The following is a 26,350-nucleotide window of genomic DNA, read 5'->3' as shown; positions in this document are numbered from 1 at the left end:
GTCAGCATATGGACCCCACTGGTGACGGGCACAAATGTGGAACAATGTGGCGTGAAAATGAAATATTAAATTTTTTACACTATAATGTTGGTCTAGCCTTGAATTTATCATTTTCACAAGGGGTTAAAAGAGAAAAAAACACACAAAATGTGTAGAGCAATTTCCCCCGAGTCCGTAAATACCCCACATGTGGACATAAAGCGCCATGTGGGTGCAGGGCAAGCCTCCGAAGGGAAGGAGCGCCATTTGGATTTTAGAGGTTGGATTTGGCTAGAATGGATGATGAACGCCATGTCGCATTTACAGAGCCCTTGTGCTGCCAAAACACTGTAAACCCCCCACAAGTGACCCCATTCTGGAAACTACACCCCTCAAGGAATCTAACAAGGGGTGCAGTGAGGATATGGACCCCTGGATGACGGGCACATTTGTGCCATGAAAGTGAAAAAATGAAAATTTTCACTTTCACGTCACATTTTTCCACATTTGTGCCCGTCACCAGTGGGGTCCATATGCTCACTGCACCCCTTGTTAGATTCCTTGAGGGGTGTAGTTTCCAGAATGGGGTCACTTGTGGGGGGTTTCCAGTGTCTTGGCAGCACGAGGGCTCTGTAAATGCGACATGGCCCTTGAAATCCATTCCAGTGAAATCCAGCTTCCAAAAGCCAATTGGCGCTCCTTCCCTTTGGAGGCTCGTCCTGCGCCCGCTTGGCACTTTATGTCCACATGTGGGGTATTTCCGTACTCGGGAGAAACTGTGCTACATGTTTTGTGTTTTTTTTTTTCCTTTTATCCCTTTGTGAAAATGAAAAATTGAAGGCTAGAACAACATTTTAGTGTAAAAAATACTTTAGTCTTTTTTCAAGCCATATTGTTTGGAAAATCTGTGAAGCACCTGTGGGGTCCAGATGCTCACCGCACCCCTTGTTACATTCCTTGAGGGGTGTAGTTTTCTAAATGGTGTCCCTTTAGGGGTGTTTTTTAGGTTTTGGCACCCCAGAGCCTCTGCCAACCTGAAGTGGTACAGTCAAAAATGACCAAAAATAACGGAGCCATTGAAATTCACTAGGCGCTCCCTTATATCTGAGGCTTGTGGTTGCGTCAAATAGCGCAATAGGGCCACATATGGGGTATTTCTATAAACTGCAGACATGGGGCAATCAATATTGGGGTGCATTTCTCTGGTAATAGGTTTATAATTATGAAAAATATTGGATTACAATAAAATCTCTGCACAGAAAATTAAAATTTTCAAATTTCTTACACACTTAGCTTTTATTTCTGTGACTCCCCTAAAGGGTTAAAAAACTTTCTGGATGTGCTTTTGCAGAGTTTAGGGGGTGCAGTTTCTGAAATGGGGTGCTTCGTGAGGCTTTCTAACACACAGTCCCCTCAAATACACTTTAAACCTGAACAGTTCCCTAAAAATATCTGATTTTGAAATTTTACTGAAAATTTGGAAATTTGCTGCTAATGTTTTAAGCTTCCTATTGTCTAAAAAAAATGAAATATAGTTTAATAAATGCCGCCAACATAAAGTAGACATGTTGCTAATGCTATTTAATATATAATTTATGTGGTATAACCATTTTCTGTATAAGCAGAAAAGTTTTAAAGTTGGAAAAATGCATTTTTTCACAATTTTTCACGCTATTTTGGTTTTTTTCATAAAGATTCGTTATAAGTATCGACTCCAATTTACAAGAAATGTGAAGTACAATATGTCACGAGAAAACAATCTCAGAATCAGCCGGATAGGTAAAAGCATCCCGAAGTTATTAATGAATAAAGTGACACTGGTCAAATTCATAAAATTTGCTCCGGTCCTTAAGGCCATTTCAGGCTCTGTCCTTAAGGGGTTAAGGCCATTTCAGTCCCGGTACTTAAGGGGTTTAGGGTGCGTTCACATACATGTATCTCGGTAGCGCACAGTCCACAGTGATTATGATCATTTGAACATACCCTTAAACACCTTCAGTCACATTAACTTTTAGAAAAAAGATTTTAAAGGGAAACTAGCAGGAGGTTAGAAATCTTTAACATGCTGGTATGTTCTTATAGGGCATGGGACGCCTTATTCAATATACAACTGGGGTGGTTTAGTGCACTGGGGGTGCACAGATTTGCCCTGCCCCTTCTCATGAATATTCATTTGGTGCTCTGTTCCGTCCCTAGCACACTAAACCACATAATTTGCTAATTAAATAAAGTAAATATTTCTGTAAAGTAGCGCTAAGGAGGAAGGTAAGAAAATTCCCTTCATCCTAAGGGTTCTGAGCTATATGTTAATATAACAGCACGCTAGAGTCTTCTAATCTGCTGTTAATTTCCCTTTAGGGGTCCATTCGCACATATAAATCTGCAGTAGAATTAATGTTGCAGATTTAAAGTGTCACTGTTGTTATAACTTTCAAACTCTAAATCAACACTAGATGTTGTATAAAGCAAGTTTGCAATTTACATTTTTTTTTTTTGTTCATGCTGTAAAACAAAGCTATACTTAACAGAAATCCAGGTCCAGTCTCCAGAAGGCAGCTTTTGAGTCTTGTGCTGGTTGAAAAAAAGAGACTAAACACGAAGGCAGACATAAAAGCATATTTTTCGTCGGAAAGGGGCCAGATGCAAATAAATTTATTCGCAAATGGCCGTTTTAAGAATAAAATATTTGCATCTGGCCACTTTCTGCCCGGTACGCCAGGGGGGTGGGGAGGGAGTGTGGAGGGGGTGGAACGGGGGGCTCGGACTCGGATTCCGCGCTATTCATCATTAGATTGGCAAAGAAATAAGCAGAAAACTTACTCCAGCTCTGAGCTAGCATAGTTTTCCTGCCGCGCGCACCGGCGCGCACGGCATTTATGTAGAGGCAGTACGCCTCTACATAAATCTCCGTCCCGTTGGAGCGGCACAGCAAGAACGTAGGCGTGCTAACGTTAGAGACAGCGCGCCTCCGATGACGCCGCCACAATTATGCAGGCTAATCACGCCCAGAGGGGCGTGATTAGCACTGCAGAACGCCCAGGGACCGTGACTACTTGCCCACAGCTCCCCGCCCAGAGGACTACTTGGGGGTAATTTACATACAGGGCGCTGAGTTTATAAAGTACGTTTTTGGCTTGTACATTGCAGGGACGGGGGGTATAAAAGCATGTTTGGGAAGTGTGCTGGGTGCTGTTACTGCACATTCCCATAGCTTTACATGCGTTTTTTTAAGTGATTGGTTCCCTTTAATGCTGCAGATGTAATCTGTACTCAGTAATTTAGTTACATTCCAATCTGCTGCAGATCCTGAACATACGGATTGATCCTTAAGGGGTTATCCAGTGTTAGAAAAACATGGCCACTTTCGTTCAGGGTCAGCACTAGGGATGGTCCGAACCGAGTTCGGTTCGGGTTCGTACGAACCCGAACCCTAGGTAATGATTCCTGCTATCTGCCCGTTCCGTGGAGCGGGCGGATCCAGCGGGAGGACCGCCTGGAAAACTGGGATACAGCCATAGCCATAGGCTGTATCCCAGTTTTCCAGGCGTTCCTCCCGCTGGATCCGCCCGCTCCACGGAGCGGCCACACAGCGGGAATCTGATGCCGAGCGTTCGGGTTCATACGAACCTGAACCTTGGCAGGTTCGGACCATCCCTAGTTAGCACTACTCTAGTCTCCAGTTCAGGCGTGGTTTACAATAAAGCTCCATTTGCTTCAATGGAACTGAGTTGCAACACTCCACCAAAACTGGAGACAAGAGTGGTGCTGTCTCTGGAAAAAAAAAGTGGCAATGTTTTTCTAACGCTGGATAACCCCTTTAAGTAACATTTTCTTATATTCACAACTACAAAATGACAAAGTGACCCTCCAACAAATATACAACTTAAGGTAAGGAACAAGCATTATGCCTTGTGTATTGTAACTAATTTTGTTAGTTTTATTATTGATAGGATTTTATGAAGATGAGCCTTCCTAACAAATATCCTATGTGAGACCATCACATATTATATTATAATGTAGATGAGCTTAATATTTCCTGCCTTAAACCTGTCTTTAGTTGGATACTCAACCCACAAAATGGTTTAGATTGTTTGTTTTTGTTTTAATCTGCTGTAAAGCAAACAAGCCTTGTGCTGAGGTCTCGGCTGTAATAGATCCTATGTAAACGCCTTAGTTCTCTCAATCCTGGATGAGTGGGCTGTTTTGCCTTATTACTCACAAAATAAACAAATACCTCAGCCTACAAGCTATGGCCCCGCAGGGCAAATCCTTGTGATGCTTTTGTAGCATAACAGAACAAACATCCCTATTGTCCTCGGCAGAAAGCAAAATGGAACATGGAACAATTATAAGGGACAGATGGATCAAGTTATTGCTGTCTGGTGAGCCTCTAAATTTGTTCATCAGGAACTTAAATGAGTGTGCTGGTCTATTGAATACTGGCTGTTTCATAAGAAGGAATATTCATGCTATCCCCACTCATAACTACTGACTTATTTGTGATTGCTTGTTCCTCCGCCAAGCAGAACATGGTGGGCTTCTTCTCTACCTACTCCTCATAGAGCTGTAATATAAAATCTTGTTGCCTGCTCCATGATTAGCACAAATCAAAAGAATATGATCATGTGTACCGAACATGTAAGTTTTTTTTATAGCAGATTGTTGCACACTATATGGAAAGTAAGAAAATAGTTTTATTTATTGCTTTCAAAAGAAAGGCCATTAGGTTAGGCTCATTCAGTCATTAGTATATGATGAAAGCTTAAAGGACAACTCCGACAATACCTTGAAAAAAAAAAAACCAGACACACAGACACTTTAAACTCACCATCCCTCCGATGGCAATCGCTGATTTAATCTCCCGCCGGCCGCGTCCCTGTCATCTCTGGCCGGCATCTTCAGATCTCCCTCACTTCCGGGTTGCGGAGCAGTGAATGGGAGAGAAAAGACTACTGGAGTGCATGCCCATTGGCAGCCTTTCCATTTGCTGGAGGGCATCACATGGCTTCCAGCTTGTTTAGCCAATCAGGGCTGAGCAACCTGGAAGCCATGTGATTCGCACCAACCAATAAGACTTCTGGTGTGCAATTCCTTTCCCTCTCCCATTCACTTTAGTGGATGACTGTGGCTGCCCAAGGCTGAGAACTGGCTGTGTCTTTGCAAAACCCTGCCAACCTACAGGCATCTTCCCCAAGTGGAGTTCCCTCTCCCTTAATAAAATACACAGTCTTTAATACAACAGTTGCAAACTAATAAGTCTGATGTGGTAAGTACTGTATAATATCAACTCAGATGTAACATATTGTACCAGCTCTATTCTCATGGTTGGCACTGATACTACTGGTGGTATACTCCTACAGTCTTCTGGCCTAGTTTTGTCTCCACAAGTAAATAGTCCCAAGTAAATGTCGTTCACTGTTGCCTTAGCTGTGACAGTTTGGAATCACGGTAAATTCTATCAATCACCCAGTCAGCAGTCTCATATTTTAGGCGTCTCAACAGGCAACTTTTTTTTCTCTGTTTTCCTAGGCCCAGCCTTGGCTGTCCTTAGCAAACACCACTGTATGAGTGGTGGCTTGTTTTACATGCCAGAAACGTAAACTGGATATTTCTCATATGTTGTACTCTCAGCTTTTAACTCTCGATCACTGATTTACTAGGATCCCACCCACTGGGGATAGATACTTGCCCATGGAATTGTCACATGGTCTCACACTATCCCAAGCTATCCTCTGCTAAATAGATACCTGGAACCAAAGATAGAATTTTTTTGGCGCCATATTACTAAATATATCACAGCAATGAAAGTACAATACACAATATATTGCAGGCTTCAAGGTTGACTGCAAATAAAAGGTACAAGGGTTTAACAAAAGAACATGTAAGAAAAGGGTCGGAATGAATCCATCAATGTGAATCCTGAGCTAATCCAGACCCACCCAAATAATAAGAATTTCAGGTTAGTTATACGGTTCCTTCCCAAATAAGTTTTAGATTATAAAAAAATAAAACAAAAAACAACGCTCCTGTTCACAATAACAGAAGCAATCCTAGTTGCGCCACTTCCCGAAGTGGTGCTGCACGGAGGTTATAAGTGGACCTGTCATCCACATGAAAAAAAGCAAATAAAAATAAAAAAGCTATCGGGTCACTGTTGGGTGATCCGATGGCGACCACTGGCGCAACTTCACTGAAGAATAGCTAAAAACAAAGAGCCTGGACAACACCAATACTGCCAAAATCTGACCATGGACAAATACTCTTACTGATCCGTCTTAACAGAGGCACCATAAGTCCACCACTAGCCCTCTCCAGCATAGAGACAATTTAAATCCTTATACCTGGGTAATTGGAGCAAGTCACTGGGAAAATGGGTCCAACAGAGACGGTCCGCAGTAGGAGATACCGGGGACCCCTGACGAAGGAAAACGAAGGATTTTCTGAAACTAGTTGGAGGTTTTTTGGTCGTCTACGGCCTCCTTATTCTGTGTTTGTGACGTCACACACATTTGCGGGCGGAAGTTTTTTTTGCAGGCACGCTGCCGGCCGGAGCGTGCCCTTAGTCTATTCATCCTACCTCCTGCTCCTGGACTTTGAATCGAGTGAATCATCCACACCTACCATTACCTACGCCTACTACTACACACCAGGACTTTGAATTTTTCAACCCCCCGGTATCTCCTACTGCGGACCGTCTCTGTTGGACCCATTTTCCCAGTGACTTGCTCCAATTACCCAGGTATAAGGATTTAAATTGTCTCTATGCTGGAGAGGGCTAGTGGTGGACTTATGGTGCCTCTGTTAAGACGGATCAGTAAGAGTATTTGTCCATGGTCAGATTTTGGCAGTATTGGTGTTGTCCAGGCTCTTTGTTTTTAGCTATTCTTCAGTGAAGTTGCGCCGGTGGTCGCCATCGGATCACCCAACAGTGACCCGATAGCTTTTTTATTTTTAAGTTTTAGATTATGTTCTAAAGCCTAAACCGTTTATGTGGAGGAGGCTGAAGATAAACCATACAACTAACCTGAAATTCTTATATTTGGGGGGGCTGGATTAGCTCAGGATTTACATTGATGGATTCATTCAGACCCTTTTTTTTTACACATATAACTGGCGTCATTCAGTTTTTGAATCAAATGCGCTATGTCATCACCTCGGGGGTTAAATACTTAACCTTTTTTCTGGGACATATCTTTTCTTAGTGATTGGTCCATTTTGTCAGTGTGATCGTATTCTCCTATAGCCATCACTTCTTGTCCCAGTAGACAGACGCAGAGGTATAATCGGAGATGACAGGCTAAGCCCCAGATCTCAACCACGCTGTTATAATTAAAGGGAACTAGGTGTAATGTCTTCTGCCATCCAACAAAAGAGACCTGGCCTCTTAAGCTACTAAGAAAACACAGGTTATCCAAACACAGATGACTCTGTCTTGCACCCTTAGGATTCTGTAATGTTTTATACTGGAATAAATACTTAGAACAATGGCTCTTGGTGAGTGACCTACATTACAGAATGGAAACTGGGGACCTTCGAGGAAACAATAGAGCTCAGAAATAAAAGTAGCATTCTATAGAAATACTTATAGGTTATGAAGCAATGATCAGACAATGAAAGTTCTAGTACCTCGTACAACAATGAAATGTTCTAAAAGGTTACTATACCAAAGCAGAAAGAAATGAAGAAACTTTGACACTGTCAGTCGTTAAAGTAAATTGTGGTAACAAAGAACATCGGAGGTACAATGAAAATTGTCATTGTTGGTATGTCTCATAAAGGGAACATATTTCATGAAATCAAAGACAGTGTCGTTGCATAAGGGCAAAGCACAGTAAGCCAGTGCGCCAACAGTGTAACTGTCCTCTACTCTTTCTCAGTATTGGCTGGCGCATCTTCAGACATGGCGGTAAAATGTTTTTACCCCTGAGGGTGATAGAGGAGTTTGCTGGGGATGTCGGGGGCTTGGAGGGTGCTTGATGTTAATAGGAAAGTGCTTGTTGTGCCAATTCACAAAGCTAGAGGAAGGTACTGTGAGTACAGATATAGAGCTATGTTCATAGTGCCAGTTGGCGGTACATGGCTCACCGGCACGTCTTCTATTAGAAGCATAATATTTCCAGATAACCTGTCTGCATAGTGAGAGATGAGTGAGGCTGGAGTGATTCACCAGTAGGCAGTTATGTTGAAGCTGTGGTATGGGCTTACACACCATTTGGTTGTAAATTATCAAGGAAGGATTCTTAATAAGAACAGTGTACCAAGAAATCTTAATTTGCACATCTTATTTATAGTAAATTTTACACTTTCATGAAAATCTGTACATATATGATCTAGGTACCCGTGTAGGGAAGGTACCTGTACTCAGCAGGTGATGCTCAATATTCAGTACTATAGTTTAAAAAGCACACAAACACCTCTGAATACAATTAAACCACAGCATACATTTATACAAAATGGTGTTTTTCTACTTGATTTCTATTAGATTGTTGCCAGGGATGACTTATTGTGACTAAATGTGAAAAAAGGGCTGTGTTCAGGAACAGGTCATTGGTAAATGACAAAGAAATTTCTGCTAGCATGACTATCTATAAGATCCTTTCCACTTCATTGACAGCTGCGTAGCATTTTAGCATAAAGCAAGAGCCTGTGGCCCAATGATGCAGAACATGTCTTTGAATACTGTAATCAACAACATCTAACTGGAGTCTCACACAGACTCCATCACCTTACAGCTTACACATCATTGTGATGTCTTATTCACCTAGGCATTTCACATGTGGCATTGTATAGCTAGAGAATATGTGACCATGTAAAAACAGATTCAGACATGAAATGGTATTACCTGTAAGGTTATGTCTGTAAATGTGTGAGAACACATTAGCATGCAAGGGTGAACTACAGTAATATACTGGCTGCAATGGTGTTAAAAGGGTTGTCCCATGAGTCATTTAGTACCAGTGCTGTAAGGTTGTTAATACCTGTCTTACATAATCTGCACTGTTTTATTAATACACCTTTTTCACTATTTGCAACATTGTGCCCTCTTTGTAGCCAATCTGCCTGCTAAAAATCTAATCAAAGCTACCCTTTAATTTCTTGCTACCAACGTGGCCCATAAAGCTGGGTGGCCTAGAGGCCCCTCCTCACCTCTTTAAGGTTGACTGCTTATGCCTGAACTGCTAAAATTCAGCTCCAATACTTACCAGTATATCGAGGTCTGTGCAGCAGCACTGACAGGGGCAAAGGTGTCACACAAGTTAGAGATCAGTGACGTAAAGTCATAAAACAAGAAACAGCACTGACAGGAGCAGAGGAGAAAAAAAAACATTCATTTAATTCTGGTATGTGCCTGTGCTATTCACCAACAACAATTTGAAGTGTCCCTCTTGTTATAACTTTCAAAATCTATATCAACAGTAGATATAAAGCAAGCTCGCTTTTTTTTTTTTTTAATTATCATGGAGAACATGGCGCTGTTTTCTGACTCTTTTTTTTTCTCAAAAAACAGAAAACAGGAAGCCCTGTGTTTCCCAGTCCACGGGACACCGATCATCGTTGGTGAGTATAGGTGCCAGCGCACAGCGGGGTGACAAATAAAAAAAAAAAATGCCGGAGTGCTTCTTTAATCTAACAAAATGATTCAAGTTTTAAAAAAAACTCTTTGAAAATGACAGATAATCACTCCGATGATTATAAGGGTCTCTCAATTGGAAGACGGATGTCTACTGCACACAATGGGGGACATGTATTAAGGTGTGTATCGGCCGATTTGCGAATAAAATATTTGCATATCGGCACTTTCCGATGGGGGGGCAGGGTGGGGGTGAGGAGGGGGCGGGACGGGGGGGGCGCAGACTCAGAGTCCGCGCGATTTATCTTTTGCTCCAGCAAAAGATACGCCGAAAACCTATTCCACCTTTCAGGTGGCGTAGGTTTTCTGCCGTGCGCACCGACGCGCACGGGATTTATGTAGAGGCAGTACGCCTCTACATAAATCTCCGTAGTGCCGGAGATGCGGGGACATTTTTAAGTCCAGCGTTAAAAAACTTCGGACTTAATAAATGTCCCCCAATGTATTGAATAACGGATGTTTTTACTACGGACGGCAAACGAACATGATTATTATTTTCGGACGTCTTTTGCAAACAGCGGACGTTTTTATTAGTTGTTCACACACAGTTTTTCTTATGTCACCATTCTTTCTCCGTTTATACTATTAATTTCAATGGACTTTTATACTAAGCCGCACCCAAAGTCTAATTAGTAACCAAACTAGTATAATGTACAAACACCAGTAAACTCCAAACTAGAATAATGTGCCAACAGCCGTCATTGCATTGAGGGGAGGCCAGGCTGCTAAATGACATCCGTTATTTTAGACTGAGAACGGAGACTTTAGACTTTAAACGGAGCTGAAAAAACGTTATGTGAACATACCCTTTAGCTGAAAATCGTTTTTCTTTTTTTTTAAATTCATTAATGCTATCTTAAAATCCAGAATATATCCTAAACAGATAGGGCAAGCTGCTGACTTCCTCGTGCCATCATATCCAAGCTCTTTTTTTTTAACTGCATGTAAATGGCGCCTTATAAATATGCAACAAATAAGCCATGTTTTGAAGTGTCCTCGATGAATGTGAATGGACTATATTTCATCCATATATTATTATCCTGGACCTTCAATGATGACCTGTGCATTAACATTTTTCTAAATTTGCATTTCCAGTATTCACTGTAGAAGAATATGAAATAGTCTTACATTGTATTTTGGTAATTAAATGTGCAATCTCATTTAGGTTTTCTTTTGTATTGATCCAAATATTGAAATCTGTGTCCTTTCAGGAACGTTCAATATTTCTTAAAAGCACTGTCTGTTTATCACAGTTACTTGAAATATGTCCTGCTTAATATTTGATTCAGAGCTGATGGGAATTGAGCAAAATTCACAGTTTGCAGCTGTTGTCAGGAACAAGGAATCTGTTTAGATAACTAATTAGTACATACGTTATTCATTAAGTGTTCAGTGTTCATGCTGTACTGGGAGGCTTAAATATGACACCTCTCTAGTGTCTGGCAAATGACTTATAAGTGGAGATGAGCGAACCTGGAGCATGCTCGAGTCGATCCGAACCCGAACTTTCGGCATTTGATTAGCGGTGGCTGCTGAAGTTGGATAAAGCCCTAAGGCTATGTGGAAATCATGGATATAGTCATTGGCTGTATCCATGTTTTCCAGACAACCTTAGAGCTTTATCCAAGTTCAGCAGCCCCAGCTAATCAAATACCAAACGTTCGGATCGACTCGAACCCGAACCCGGTTCGCTCATCTCTACTTATAAGTTATTTAGAATTAAAGGGTTTTTTCCCCACCAATAATACTCATCACCTATTATATCTACAGGATGCATGGGGTCTGACCACGAGGGTTTGACCACTAGGAGGCCCACCGATCATGAGAACAGGGGTCCTCCTAGTTGAATTTGGCAGTGATCGCACATGCACACTATCGCTTTACTCTGTATGCATGATGAAAATAGTGTATATAATAGTGTATCCGTAGACAATTTTTTTACTGTAAGGAAGGTGCAGTAGATTGTGCTTTTATATACAGAAGATGACTACATAAAACCATGTACATGAGATCATGTAGACAACAAATCCCACTGTTCACCTATACAGTGGCATACACCAGAGCCTTCTGTCGCAGATACAGTATATTTTGGAAAATCTTTGACGAAAAGCTCATAATGTGCACAGAGCCTTAGTATTCAGTCTTCCATTCAATCCTTTCTCCTTGTGTGTATGTAGGATAACTAGAACAGCCTGTAATTAACCAAGTAAATTAATCAGCATGCTCACAGCAGCATGGAATATACAGGGAAATTAATGTTCTGGCCTTGTAGACCATGCACATTCATGTAAATGTGTAAAGGAACAAATATCTGCATAGAATAAGTACAATTTTAAAGAACATGGAGAGAATGGAAACAAGAGCTAAGTTATAGACTGAAAGCCCCAATAAAACATTAACCGGACATTAGGCTGTAACTTTGGAACTTAGCTTATGTGTCAGTTTTGATGTAACCAGGGTTTGGTACAAATGATGAAGGAAAGACTGATGTTTTCCTCTCCTCATCCACTCCAGTATTTGACTCTAAAAGCAGCATCACAAACACACAAAAAGTGCAAGTCAGCAGCCTTAAGAGTCCCGACAATATTCCTGACATACCCGTTTTAGTAAATATCTGTATTCTGCATAGAAATACAGTTCTGAAGCATTATTTCTTAAAACATGGCATTGGGTCCCCTTCCATAAGCATCAGCCATAAAGTGTAAGAAGATGCTGCTTCACAGATTCCACTGCTTTTTTTTTTTTTTTTTTTGCTGTGCATTGTCCCCAAACGTGTTACCATCCCCCTAGCATTAGTGTAGCCAGTCGACTACATTGCTGCCATGCTGCATCAGTTGCTCTGGCCTGCCAGTAAACAAAGCCTTAATGTCTAGAGTTATAATGTTCAGCGTTTAGGACATTTGCTGTGCTATCCCCAGGGATATGAGTTCAGTTTATTTATTCCTGTTAATAGTGCGGCAGCTTCCTACTTCAGAAGTGTCTCATCTCCATTTAGATCAGAAAATAAAATCTGAACAGCTTCACGTCTCATTGGACAGAGGCTGCCGTCTTATCAAGCTGTACAACGAGATAACATTAATTATAGAGCGGGAAGCCGTTCTATGTTGTGGGATCATTTTAATGATTTCATTACCTGCAGACACATGATGTGCTCGCACTCCGCGCTAAACATTATTACCTCTTGTTCCATCAAATATTATACGAAGGACATGTTGCGTCTTAGACAACAGCAATTAATATGTAATTGCATAACAGGCTGAATATATTTTGTTGCACAACTTAATGTTCAGCATTAGGAGTCACCATGATTTCCGCAGGAGAGCAGTGCATTATGGGCTTGCATATAATTGCTGCAGTCATTGTCTTGCTGGTTTCTACTCAATCTGTCTGTGCATCTGTGATGACTGTAGTATGAGATACTTAGCAGGCTCCATAACTCACAGACTAAACAAATGTAGTGGATGTGTGAAGCAAACCCACAGGTGTCAGTGACAGACAACAGGTAGGAGATAAGCCTCGGAACAGAGAGCTGCTATTTAGTCTGTGAGGTGAGGAGAATTATCGACTCTTTTTCTTGGGCCGCATCCAACAGACTGCGCTGCAGTGTTACGTTATAATGACATGCACTAAGGAAGATCACCAGCTTCTTCTGTTTTCTGCATTTCAGATAAGACATGTTCAGCTACATTACAAGTTGGTAAGTATTGCTTGTGTAGACAGGCTTATTTATGCCACTAATTCCAGTCTCTGACATCGATTTGACATGTGCATTTGAGTAGAAGTCAGGCTCAGATTAACACCATGGGGGAGATTTATGTCCGTTTCGCCCCTGGCGCAGATTCACCCCTTCTCCCTGGTGTACACCTGCCATGTCCCCCACTCATCTGATCGGCGGGCAGGGGGGAACAGCTTGGCGGGAAGAAGGCATGGCCCTTGTCCATCTCTGATTTATCATGATTTACACCTGCTCGCAGGCGTACAACATGACATGAATCTACACCTGCTTGATGCAGGTGTAGATATGTTGCGTCTGGCGCAGAGCAGGACGGATCTACTAAGAGTGTCCGCCTCTCAGAGACAGGGGGCGGGGCCTAATCCAAGAATAGTGTACAAGTAAATGCCCCCCATGTATCACCAGGGTAACCTTTGACTTGGTCTCCTATATTATGATCATGAACCAAAGCACCACTCCAAGATCTCAAACAAAATGATGTCTAATAGAGATGAGCTTAACTCGAGCATACTTGAGTCTAATCGTACAACATTTGAATATCAATGGCTGAAGAAACTGGATGCAGCTGTAGGGAATCCAGGAAAACATGGATACAGCTATAAGACTCAAACATGCCATAGGCTGTATTCATGTTTTCCAGGACTCCCTGCATCCAACTTCCTCAGCCACCAGTATTCTAATGCTGAATGATTGGAGTCAAGCATTCTGGAGTTGCGCTCATCTCTAGTGTCTAACAATCGTTTCCTAAAACGACCCACTAAAAAATTTAAAGGTGCACCTTCAAATATTGTTTCCTATGTCACTGAGGCCTGTCAGAAGATGGCACTGTTGGTAGTCTGTGAACGAAGACCAAGCAATGATCACTGCTCAAGTTCAGTTTCTTACAAACATTGTATCCTCATGGTCATTTATTGCTACTCCTCTTTTAGTTTATGTTTCAGCCAATAATGCAAGTCCTAATAAAGAATCAGAAAGGAATGCAGATCAAAAAGGAAGGGAAGAGAAAGAAAACTATTGGGATAAATGGAAGAGAGAAGTAGTTACATTAGAAACTGGAACAAGCATGATCATACCAAATCATATGAATCACATGATCACATCAAAACTAAAGACAAAATGGAACACAACAGGGAACACTTATTAGGACCGGCGTACATGTACTTGGTAAATTAGGCCTGACTCCCAATTACTGGATTTAATAGGAGACACACCTGCTCCAAAGCAGGTGGAGATTTTTGCCATGATTTACGCCTGTTTCCAGTCATAAATCATGCTAAATTTGGCATGGGAGGAGGCCATATTTACATCACATAGATAAGCCAGAGCTATATGAAGGACGTAAATTAAAGGTTTTTTAGAAGTCCAAGATTCTTGGTCAGTTCAGTCTTACCTGTGTAGTGTGTCCATGTAGTGTGTCCATAAATCCCAGTGCCAGGTTTAGTTCATGTGTTAAAGGACAACTCCCACAAAAATTTTTTTTTGCTCATTTAACACACATTACAAAGTTATATAACTTTGTAATGTGGTTAAATACCCGGCCTGGCCCCCTTCCCCCACTTTCGGACCCCCGACCCCCCACCCCGGAAGTTAAGGAATGTATACATTACCTATTACGATCGTCACGGTCCTCTTCTCCGGGGCGGCATCTGGTGACGACGACGTCAGAGCCGAGGGGCGGTCCGGGTCTTCTTCCTCCTCGGCGTCTTCATGCAAAGTGAATGGGGATGAAAAGGCTGCTGGTGCACATGCGCACCAGCAGCCTTTTCATTGGCTGGAGCGCATCACATGGCTTCCAGCTTGCTCAGCCCTGATTGGCTGAGCTTGCTGGAAGCCATGTGATGCGCTCCAGCCAATGAAAAGGCTGCCGGTGCGCAAGCGCACTGGCAGCCTTTTCCATCCCCTGGACCCGGAAGTCGGAGACATCGCTGGATGGCGGACGGCGGCGACGGAGAGGCGGACGGCGGGCGAATCGAGTGGCGATCGTCACCGGAGAGATGGTGAGTATGGTGTCTGTGTGTGTCTGTGTTTTTTTTTTTTTTGGGGTCCCGCGGGAGTTGTCCTTTAATGACTGGAATGTTTTTATCAATTTGAATTCCCACACTTTCCTCTCTCTGTCACTCTGGAAGTGACCTTTGAGGACCATAACCTTTCAATCTTTCATTCTATGGTCCAGTCCTGAAAAGTGTTGGCCTACAGAGGTGTTGAGACTTCTTTTTATTGTATGTCTATGTAAATTCATCCTAGTCTGTAATTTCTGTTTTGTTTCCCCAATGTAGATTCCTTTGGGGCCTTGTGTACACATTATCATATAGACCACATTGGAGGAGGTACATGAAAAAGCATCAGTGATGTTGCAGACCCGCTGTGTGTGTTGTCTGACAAAGAGATCTTTTCAATCCAAAAGCTCACAAATCTAACATTTTTTCGTTGGCCAATAAAGGTATCACTCCTGAAATACTTTGATCACAAATATTTACCGCAATATGGATTTTTCGGGCTAACACGGTACTATACTATTTTTTTCTTCTCTCTATGCATTGTAATTTTCACTCAGTACATTCAATGGGTTAGTCCTCTGCACTTAGCTGCTCAGTGTACTCTACAGGAAAAGGGACCCTGCCTTTAACAGTCCCTGTAAATTCTTTGCATGGGCTGTTGCACTTATGAACCCCAAAGAGATACGAATACAAAAAAAAAATGGACCCAAAATGTATCTTAAAAGTTTTGCTGCTCTCCAACAATAATTTATATTTGTTTATTTGCCTAACAAAACTCATTATGATTTAAAAAAAAAAAAAGATATATACAATAGTTCTATTTCCTGTTTAGAAGACAGCTCACCAGTGTTTACTTTGAAGAAATGCACATTCAATACAGAAGCATTTACTGATTATATACTGATGATATACTGATGCCATTTCACCCATAATAAATCCATATTTCCAATCAATATTGCAGAAGTAAAACAATATTCTTTTGTGAAGCAAAGACTGCCAGCTGAGCGTTATCTCATTTGCACATTAGACATTCACTTTTAGATTTATAAATGGTGACTTATAATGGTGACTCATCACATTTCCTGGCTGGATTTGTATTGTACAGTTTTATGTTTGGAAACTATTGGTATGGCAGCTTTGAATGGGATAAAGTTTCACTTAGCACAGCTGCTATGAAAATAAAGAACAGTGTGAACAAGTATGAGCATTATAAAACCTAGTGTAATAAACAATATAGAGGCTAGAGCAGCCACCAATCTAATATTAGTGGCCTATTTGGATGAGGGGTCATCAATGTGAAAGTTGGATAACCTACCTTAAGGTTTTGTTTACAGAGTACAGTTTTTGTACAGTTTTGGTACAGTTTTTGAAACATTGTTATAAAGTCAGTAATAATCCTAATAATTTTACCAGGGCAGTACTAAGACATTGATGGCCAAATAGATCACACTTGGAAGTAATTTACAAATCTGTATAACTGTCTGCCACCTGTTCATTGGAAAAACAAAATAAAAAAAAATATCTGAAGTATCCCTTTAAGGGAACAGTGATCAAACCTATCCACTTAAAGTACTGTACTTCACATCCTGTGTCATATCAAAGGGTTTGACCTGTATTGTCTTTACAGGAAAAAGAAACATGGAACATAATCGCTACTGCTACATCAACTTGCTTCAAAGTATTTGTGCACAGGGAGTACAGTCCTACTGCACACGGTGTCAGAGAAATGGTGGCGTTCTGTGACACAGGATTCGCTTAAAATGTCCAAATGAAATTAGAAATCACAGCCCTCACAGATCTTCTCAGCAATGTAACTTTATTTGGGCACAAAGTACATTAAAGGCTGTTTCGCACTTACACATAGTGCTTCATCCAGGCCTTAATTGTTACACACAGGCTGTTGGTAAAGAGTTAAACTTCTTTTATGGAATCCCAGTGTCAAGAGGTCTCTTTCCTGCACTTTGCATCATTGAAACAGCTACAGTATCTTTACAAACTGTTTGTTAGGCTTACCAGGGGACACCATGTTAGTTGTACTACCTTGCCTCGTGACATCACAATACAATTCTACTACTCCCAGCATAGCAGTAATAATAGGCCCTGCCGTACTCATAGAGCAGTGCTAACCTGTTTCTATTATTTGAGACTGTAAGCTTTTGTCTTCTGTTGTGTTATATATAATTTCAGTAGTTCTTCCTGCTGGGTATTACAGTAGTGTAGCCATAAGAGATGTGCTGTAGCTATCACACCCAGGTTCTGGTAGCTAAAAGGCATTTTTTGCCTCAAAAGAAGACACTAGTTAATAATTGACACATAGAAGGTTGTCCTGGTAGCATATTTGCATAAGGGCCCAGAGGCTTGGGAATCAGTTGCCATCAGTCCTATTCATTCATTCATTCATTCAGAATAATTATCATTCCCTGCATGCTTTCTTGTCCCTTTGCTGTGCTGCATTGCGTGGTATGTAGTAGCTGCTCTAAACAAACACATATGAAAAAAACAAACAAACAAACAATGCAACTATTGTTCTTAAGACAGGGCTTTTACCGGTCAAATGCTAGCCATCTTTTACCATTGCTCTGGCAGCAACAATGAGAATTTCTGGCTTTAATAAAGCTCACGATATTGAATAATCCTCAGTAAACTAGGTGGATTTAATTAACATGTCTAATTTTGCCATCTGTCCTCCCCTACTAATTATGGTTGCAAAGACTTAATTTTTCACAATCATATCAGTTAGAGGCTTGCTACTGTGATGTGCTAAATGAACAGAGCTTGCTACCAGGAGATGCTTTCAAGCTCACAGTACTTGTTGCGCAGTATAAGAAAGTCATTTTTAATAAATATCTTCCTTCTAATCTCCACTGCGGTGCACAGACATCATCTAAAACTAGGGATTTTGTTAGGGATATCAGCTATTGAAAACTACACATGTTGCTTCCATTCTAGGGGCAGACTGAGAAACTATAAAGGGACGTTGTTCTATATCAAATGCCTTCTCTCTGACTAAGGTTTAAAGGTCACATTCATTTTTCCTGCAGCCTATGTAGATAAGAAACTTTGTCTTCTGCAGGCTTACTGTATATACTACAGCATGATGGCTTATATAACCCATGCCCGGAAGGTTTCACATGGTTTGCTGCCAAGCGAGAATCTCTAAACCTAATTGGCAGAAGTATAGAAGAGCTATTGGTGGAAGCGCAGTATGGCAATGTCTAAATCTGACTATATGTATTTACTTTGAGCTTAGATTTCTGGAGAACAGATTTGTAAACCCCATCCCTTCCTGTACATCTCTGGAGAACCCACACACTGAAGGACTACAAAGGATAACAGCCTACGGCATATGTACAATTCTCCAGGCACAAGACTAGAAATGGAAATTGCTCATAAGCTGTATACATAATCCCTGTCAGAGATTTAGGCATTGTATGCATGCAAAATATGGACATGAATATAGACATATAATCAAGAGTGTGAAACACAGCATAGATATACAGAGAGAGAAAGATGTTACATTTGATCCATTCACATAAATATATATATCATGTTGTTACTAAGCTACATAATGTAATGATCAAAACAATGGCAATGCTACACAAAGTCTTTGCATAGAGCAGCCCTATTACCGAGGCACAGATGGTACCTTAATAAATATGTACGTTAGGTACAATATACATTGTGTGCTCATTTTATGCAAAACAAAGATGTTATTCTATCATAACAGAATACTTACATTTCTAGAACATTATGAGTTGTTCACGAGAACTAAAGCTAGAGAGGGTACTCAGATATTGGCATGTTTCCCCTTCTAAGATGACCGTGTGGAGCTACCTGAACTCTCTAAGAAGTTAGAGCAACTAGGGAATCTTAACCTTTCCTTTGGTATAGAATTCAAGTGTGATATCACTGAGTACCAGTAAAACTGGGAGGGTGTTCTAATTCATATAACATATGGTTTTGTTAATAAACCATTAAATGATGCTGTCAATTCAACAAACATTGCATATAGAAATAGTAAAAGCAGTCAGTGGTTGGCTGAGGCGTAGGAAGTACTACGCAGTAGGATTGGGCCTCATAGTATTAGCAAAAGCAGCAGGGAAAGTGAGTACACATCTTTTTGCCTTTTTGTAGCCCCACCTGAATAAATATACAAGAAAATAGTCCGTAGACAACCCCTTTAACTCCTTGTTTTTATGAAAAATTGAGGGATCAAATTGCATGCTGTTTATAAAAGTCTATAGAGAGGGGAGAGGGAAGTGGGTAGAGGGAACCAGAAGCACACAGATAAAGACTATAGAGAGAATGCATGAGCTATTCAGAGTATTATGTTACCCCAATGCTGATTTCATTAGACTGGTCAGTACTGCTCCATAATATACTCCATACTGCTGCTGCTTCTAAGGGTGTTCAATATAAATATAGGGGATCAAAATACCCTCTTCTGTGTGTTTGGAGTGTATGGAAGACATAGTAAAGCTCAAGGACAACTAAAAAATAAAGATGAAAAATGCAAAGTAGAAGTCTAGTAAAAAAAAAAAAAAAAAAAAAAAGAAGAAAAGTTGTATAATGGCCCCAAATAGTGTTACTTCTCAGGCACACAAAAGTACTTATCCTAAAAAGTTACCCAAACAACAGGTACACTTTATATTTAGCAATATCAAAACTCTAGGACACAATCCTAGTTTATATTGAAAGTCCATTCCATATAATAATAATAATATTTATTTGTATAGCGCCAACAGAGTCCGCAGCGCTTACCTGCTAGAGACCATTATGACTACTAAACAGCAATCCACTAGCCTCACTATTAAGGCTCACTACTTAGCTTCACTACTTAACCTCAGTTTTGAGGGGAATTCAATTTCTACTTCTATGTCACCTTGTTTCCAAGCAAAGCTCATGGCTTGGAATAGGACAGCTGTTTGAGATGCAATATTATGCAGAAATGCCATTATAAAACAGCATTTTTTTTAGGGATTTAATGGCTTTTGTGGTCAGAAATTTATCACACAGGTTTAATTTTGGCACTTAACATTCAGAAAAAAATGAATGTTCATAATAGGAAATGGCGAAAAGACCTAATAAAAACTCCATAAAAACTTAAACAACATATGTATTTTATAATGCCAAAAAATCCCACTACATAAGTAATGGAGTCCAAATGGTGCATTTACGCTTAGCAACGCTTAGCAGATTTGTTGTAGAAGTTTCTGTGACTGTTGTACTCTATGTGCTTGCCACCAAACAACCCTATTCAAATGAATGGGGCTGATTTATAGATGCGGAAATACAATGCCATCTATTAATAGGTATAATAGATGTATATGACTACGACATGCATGCAGTATAAGCGGAATCTGGGAGGTATAAAGTTTACTTTAATGCAATAATTATTATAGCACTAATCTACTGCTGTGGCATTAAACTCTAGCCCATCTTTTGATCACAAGCTAGTGTCCAGGCAAATCAGACATTAAACAAAAGAGAAAAAAAATCTACAGATAGTAGTTACATTTAACTCTTCAGTGGGTAGTAAAGCTCATGGTGTACCATAGGTGTTATCCTTGTTTACCCTTTTTTGCTATTAGTTTATGAGACACAAAGGCCTTGAAAATACATATTTATTGGATTCAAATGTGGATACTAAATAAACTACTGTATGTTTACTAGCTCATGATTCACTAGCACACTGTGAGTAATGCTCTCATACAAATAAAGTTGTCATCTCTGTTTGGGAGTCCTGTCTCTGACTAGTATCATTGGTGTTCCATTAGATCAGTGATATTGGTGACTTTTATATCATCTGGTCCTATACTGCACTTTAGTAGTTCAAAGTTCTCCATGGCAATTTACATTTTGATGCACTACATCTCTAAAAATAAAAAAACATCACTTGAACACTGCTCCCAGTTGTCAGGTCAGGCTCACTGCACCCAGCTCTCTGAGATCTATAGGTAGTTAAATATTTCCTAATTTTAATAAATAGAAAATGAATGTATTTTCAGAGTAATGCAAAATTGCAAGAAAAATTATTAGTCCTCCTAGCACATCTCTCTCTCTCTCTCTCTCTTTCTCTCTCTCTCCATTCATAACTTCTTTAGCATTTTAATGTATTTTCCCTCTGGCCCTGTTTCATTTAAGGTTGAGGCTTTTACACATGAATAAATCACCAAGATTTGTCATTTCTTTGTTCAACCATTTTTGCAGGCAATCATATCCCAGTCATTTGGCAAAATCAGTAAGCAAACGAATGTGTCCAACCCAGCGCACTATCAATCTGTTAACAATAAAATGGCAAGAGACCTAAGCGTGCCATCTACAAGACAATGATGCGTTTTGATGGCAAGGGTTTGGACACTGTTAGTATATTGGTCTCTTCTCCATCCCCGGAGGAAGGCAGGCAGTGATTTGTTTAAGCACGGAACACACAAGAACCTATTTAAAAATACCTTTCTAAACAAAGTCAGATTTCCATGTGATTTTCATACAACCCAGCTTCCTGGGGAGTTGTGTGTATTCAGGATCTCTGTGGATAAGTTGATCATTTTCTTATGCAATCTGTTTTATGGACATGAGCGGAGGGGTAAGGCAGCCCTGTGTTTGTTCTAAAAGCTTGTGGTAACTCATTTGTTGAAATAAATCAGCTTTCCTACTGCCTTGTTTGACACTACTGTGCAGTCAATGTGCCCCATAAGGCTGGCAATGCTATGAGCCCTATGGGAATGAGAGTCTGCGCTGTCCATGGTCCTGAATTTAACAGCTTAAAAAGCAAAACCCAAGAGCATGAGAAGGGGATTACTTGGAGATGGAATTGAACAGAACAGCACACTATCCACTCTTCTTGCTTGATACACATGCAGTACTGGATCCCATATTATCTGGTTGATCTAGTTCCTAGTACATTATCCACATTAATCACATTTCCACACTGAACATATATCATTGCCTCAATAATTGCATTGTAAAATCTGCTAACCGGCTGGATACTGAGGGGTCCCTGGAGTAGTCTGAGCTAGAAGTAGAATAGTTTAACAGGCTGTGTGCACTGATGTACTTCACAAAGCAGCTAAATTGTAATTGTAGGCATGCAGCTAGCCCTAGGGCAGAAGAACAATATGGGAAGGAAGATATATTCCATCAAGGATGCATTAATGCTAAGAAGTCCAATTCAGGGGTTTCAGTGTAATACAACATTATTATGCAAAATAGATGTATCTAATATTACAAACTAGATTTTGCGCTGCATACTAAACAAGGTTATTCTCCCAAATGATCTTCTTCTATTCATTTACACTGTATAAGCCAAGGTAATCACCATTTAACACAATGGTTTCCAGAAAATATAGGAATGATTTCAGGTTTATTAAATTATACTTCTATCTAGTATATGTAAATAACTGCCTTGCCTATTCCTTGAATTTAGGAAAGCTTCTAGAAACCTCTGGTTTGTATACACACTGCTATAGTCCCAGTAGGGGTTAAATAAGTAATATAACTCATTGTAAATATTGTATGCACTGAGGGGATTGAGTTTCCACTAAAGACCAAAGAGGAAAAAAATTCACTACAGTTTACTACAATGAGATGTGATGACAAAGAGATCGGTTGTGGCTATCACCATGGGATCTGTAGTACTCAATCCAAAGGCAGCTGAAAGGTGTGATCAGGTCACCAGCACATACAAAGTCAACCATTTCTAGTACAGCTGTAAGAAAACTTCAGGTTAATAGACATTAGACGGTCTATCTTTGTTTATCCCCTAAACAAAGACAAGGCTCTCTACAGGTTAAAAGCAAAAAAGTGCTCTATAAGCTTGCATGATGCAGATGACATGATAGCAAGGGATTTATAGATGCATATAACAATGAATGGGATTAGAAGTATCACACACAGTCTTTACGATCACTTACGGGTTCCATCGAATCTAGTAGCAATAGTATCCAAGAAAGTGTTTTGTGGGGCCAGCAAGCCTTTCATTACAGGCATCTTCCCAGCAACTAATCCATGCACGCCTGGCTGCACAGTGTCTATGGAAGATGGGTGGACAAAGGAGCAGCAAGGAGTTAGGAAGTCAGAAATGAGTCCAGATCAGCCCCCACAGCCTGATCTCCGCTGACAAAAAGACATCCACTTGTCAAGCATGGCTCTTCCTTGACAATGTAATTATTTGCAGGGCTGGGTATAGGGAGGCAACTGGTAAAAGTTGAGTCCAAGTCTGGTCTAGTGGGAGAAATGCAGCACAATGCAAGACTGGACAGGACTTAGGCTAGGAGATGCTGCTGCTCTTGATGAGACTCTCCAGTGCTGTGGTGCTGATTCTGGCTGTGGATGAAAGAGCTTCCATTCCCTCATGTGCTCTCATTCTCTCCTTTTCTTCTGCTCTGGCAGATGTAAGATCACGTGGGTTTCCAGGAGGAGGAGGAGGAGGGGAGAGACTATGAAGAGGCAGCTCCCAGGTAACAGCCTGTCTGAGAGAGCTGGATGGATGGGCAGGGCAGGAGCTGGTGCACCTAGAAAACTTAGACTCAGCACAGTCATGTTATGTCTGCATGCATGTGTGGGAATAACACAGGTGTCATCAGAATGTGCTATTACATGCAACACTGGTGGAGACGAAATGGGATGAAGTCACATTAAATGCATCTTTTGTTTGCAGGAAACACATATTACATCTGCTGTGTCAAATAGATGATAGAAAACAGGAGGATTTACAGAAACGTTTCCTTATAATGAAAAATACTATATAACTTTTTATTTATAAACATCGGGGGACATTTATTAAGTCTGCTCCGGGCGTAAAAATGTCCCCACAGCACCAACAGTAGGGAGATTTATGTAGAGGCGCACTGCCTCTACATAAATCCCGGGCGCACCAGTGTGTGTACCAGGAAACCTACGCCAGCTCACAGCTGGCGTAGGTTTCCTTATGATTGATAAATTAAGCGGATCCAAAGTTCGCGCCCCCCCATTCCACCCCATTAAACGGCCATTTGTGAATAAATTTATTTGCACCTGGACATTTTACGCCAAAAAATGCAACTTTTTCCTTTGATAAATTTCCCCCATTGTGTATAAATGTGCATCATGTCATTGTTATCCCTGGCCACTTGTTAAATAGCATAGTAGTTACGGTTAACGCCCACTAGAAGGGATTGCTAAGGACTTTACATGAGGAAGTTTATGTGGCAAATCTATAGATTCCAGAGTTTGGAATCTGCAACATAGTGAAATGCTGTAGATACCAGATTCTGCACCTTTGTATCTACTTTGTATTCGGGAAAAGGATAACAGTGAAACTGAATGATACTATTTATAAGATTTTTTTTTTGTTGTTGTTGTAATCTAAATAAAAAAAATAAATGTAGAAACAAATAAATAAAAATAATATAAATAATAATTTAGAGGGGCGTAAAGATCACATCTATTTTGCTGATACTGGAATCTGCTGTGAGGATTTGGAGTGTGAATTTCCAAGCAGAAAATCTGCAGTAAATCTGTCTAGTGTGCATTTACCCTTAAAGTCATTAGAACAGGCTCTTGCATTTCAAGGACCATGCATTTGATGTAACTGTTTGTTATTCCGGCACAGTGATTTTTCATTTCTACCTGCAGAGAATGTTTGATCAGAGAATTGATTACAGTTAATGATTAGCAATTAGCTGATTAATTACCAGGTAATATAAAGATGTGTTCCATCTGAAGGCTCACATGTGAGATGTTGGGATTGACTGAAAAGCATCTGGCACTTAATGGCACTTCCTTTATGCCAAGGACTACTTCAAGCACAATTTATATTGACAGCAGGAAAGATTTGGGAGCTCACATCTTCTCTATCTAGTAATTAATGAAATGTTAAGAGCTAACACCTTAATGCTTCACATCCAAATTATGTATATGGGAATCATCCAGCTGGTCATTTCATATGGGTACACTGTCAAACTCAGCTCTGCTACATCTAATGACTAAAAACAATAACAACAGCGCCACCTATATAATATACCAGGATATTGCACATGTCCCTACTTCTAATAATATGCTTAATGGTTAGTTGTGTGAAAGATGATATAGTGCTAATAATTTCCCGTTCATGGGTAGTCCTAATTACATTGCAGTCAAATGGGTTAATGTTACCCCTCCCCCTCCCCTAAGGCATTGCCTGCCACCTGTCTTGTCCTACAATATTGTCTAGCCATAAGGACAGGAAGGAATACACTGATTGGCTGATGATTACTGAAGCAGAACTGAATTATTCCAAGCAAAAGTTAAGTGGTAATCAATAAGGAACCTAATGTGGTCCGGACTTTACTGCTGTAGGAATTAAGGTCACATATAGTATATTTGGGGTGAATAGAGTTTCAGGAAACTATAAAAAGGCTAAGGAAAAATAGGCAGATGTGATATTATATCTTTAGAGCTGTCAGTCATAGAGGTTGATACTATAGGAAGCGTATATGTTTTTACAAGCTTTTGTTGATGTGATATACAGTATACAATATATGCAGGTGTGTGTCTAGAACCTGTAACAACTGCACTGAGTTCCCTGAGGGTTTCAGGAATTCTCCTTCAAGGATGGGTTTTCTTTACAGTCATCTTATTTCACAAGGTTTTTGCACAGATACAGCTTAAGGCTAGGTTCACACTATGTAACTGTGCGGCTGTATTTTTTATGCGGCTGTAAATGTGCGGATGAAACTACGGCCGTGGGAAGAAATAGACATGCGGCTGAAAACATACGGTCATTTACTTGGAAATCTGGTTCAACTAAAAATAACAAATAAAATCTTAAGAAAGTGATGCAAACACCTCTGGATGCATCTGGGAAAGCAGGGAACACAGTTTACAGGAATCGCTATTACTGGGGTTTGCGATCCTCTGCAGTATGCCAATGCCTCTAATAGTTAATATATTGAATTAATAAAACACATTTTCTTTGTAATAAAGTCCCTTTCATTATTCAATAATTAAATTTAAACGATTCCATCATTTTGCAATTAAATATACTGTTAA

General features: G+C 40.3%; 1 protein-coding gene across 1 annotated transcript in view; it reads right to left on the bottom strand.

Moving 5' to 3' along the window:
* The window catches only part of LOC138802096 (voltage-gated delayed rectifier potassium channel KCNH8-like), a 340,813-nt gene extending 317,484 nt beyond the window's left edge, over positions 1–23,329 (bottom strand). Inside the window, exon 1 of the mRNA XM_069985236.1 lies at positions 23,254–23,329. Within this exon, the coding sequence (XP_069841337.1) occupies positions 23,254–23,329 (76 nt within the window). The remainder of the gene's footprint in view (positions 1–23,253) is intronic.
* Between the last annotated feature and the right edge of the window lie 3,021 nt (positions 23,330–26,350).

The sequence above is a fragment of the Dendropsophus ebraccatus genome, chromosome 9 (genome assembly GCF_027789765.1).
Source record: "Dendropsophus ebraccatus isolate aDenEbr1 chromosome 9, aDenEbr1.pat, whole genome shotgun sequence".
Classification (NCBI taxonomy): domain Eukaryota; kingdom Metazoa; phylum Chordata; class Amphibia; order Anura; family Hylidae; genus Dendropsophus; species Dendropsophus ebraccatus.
Note: the sequence above shows the minus strand (reverse complement) of the source record. Positions and strands in the feature narration are given on the sequence as shown.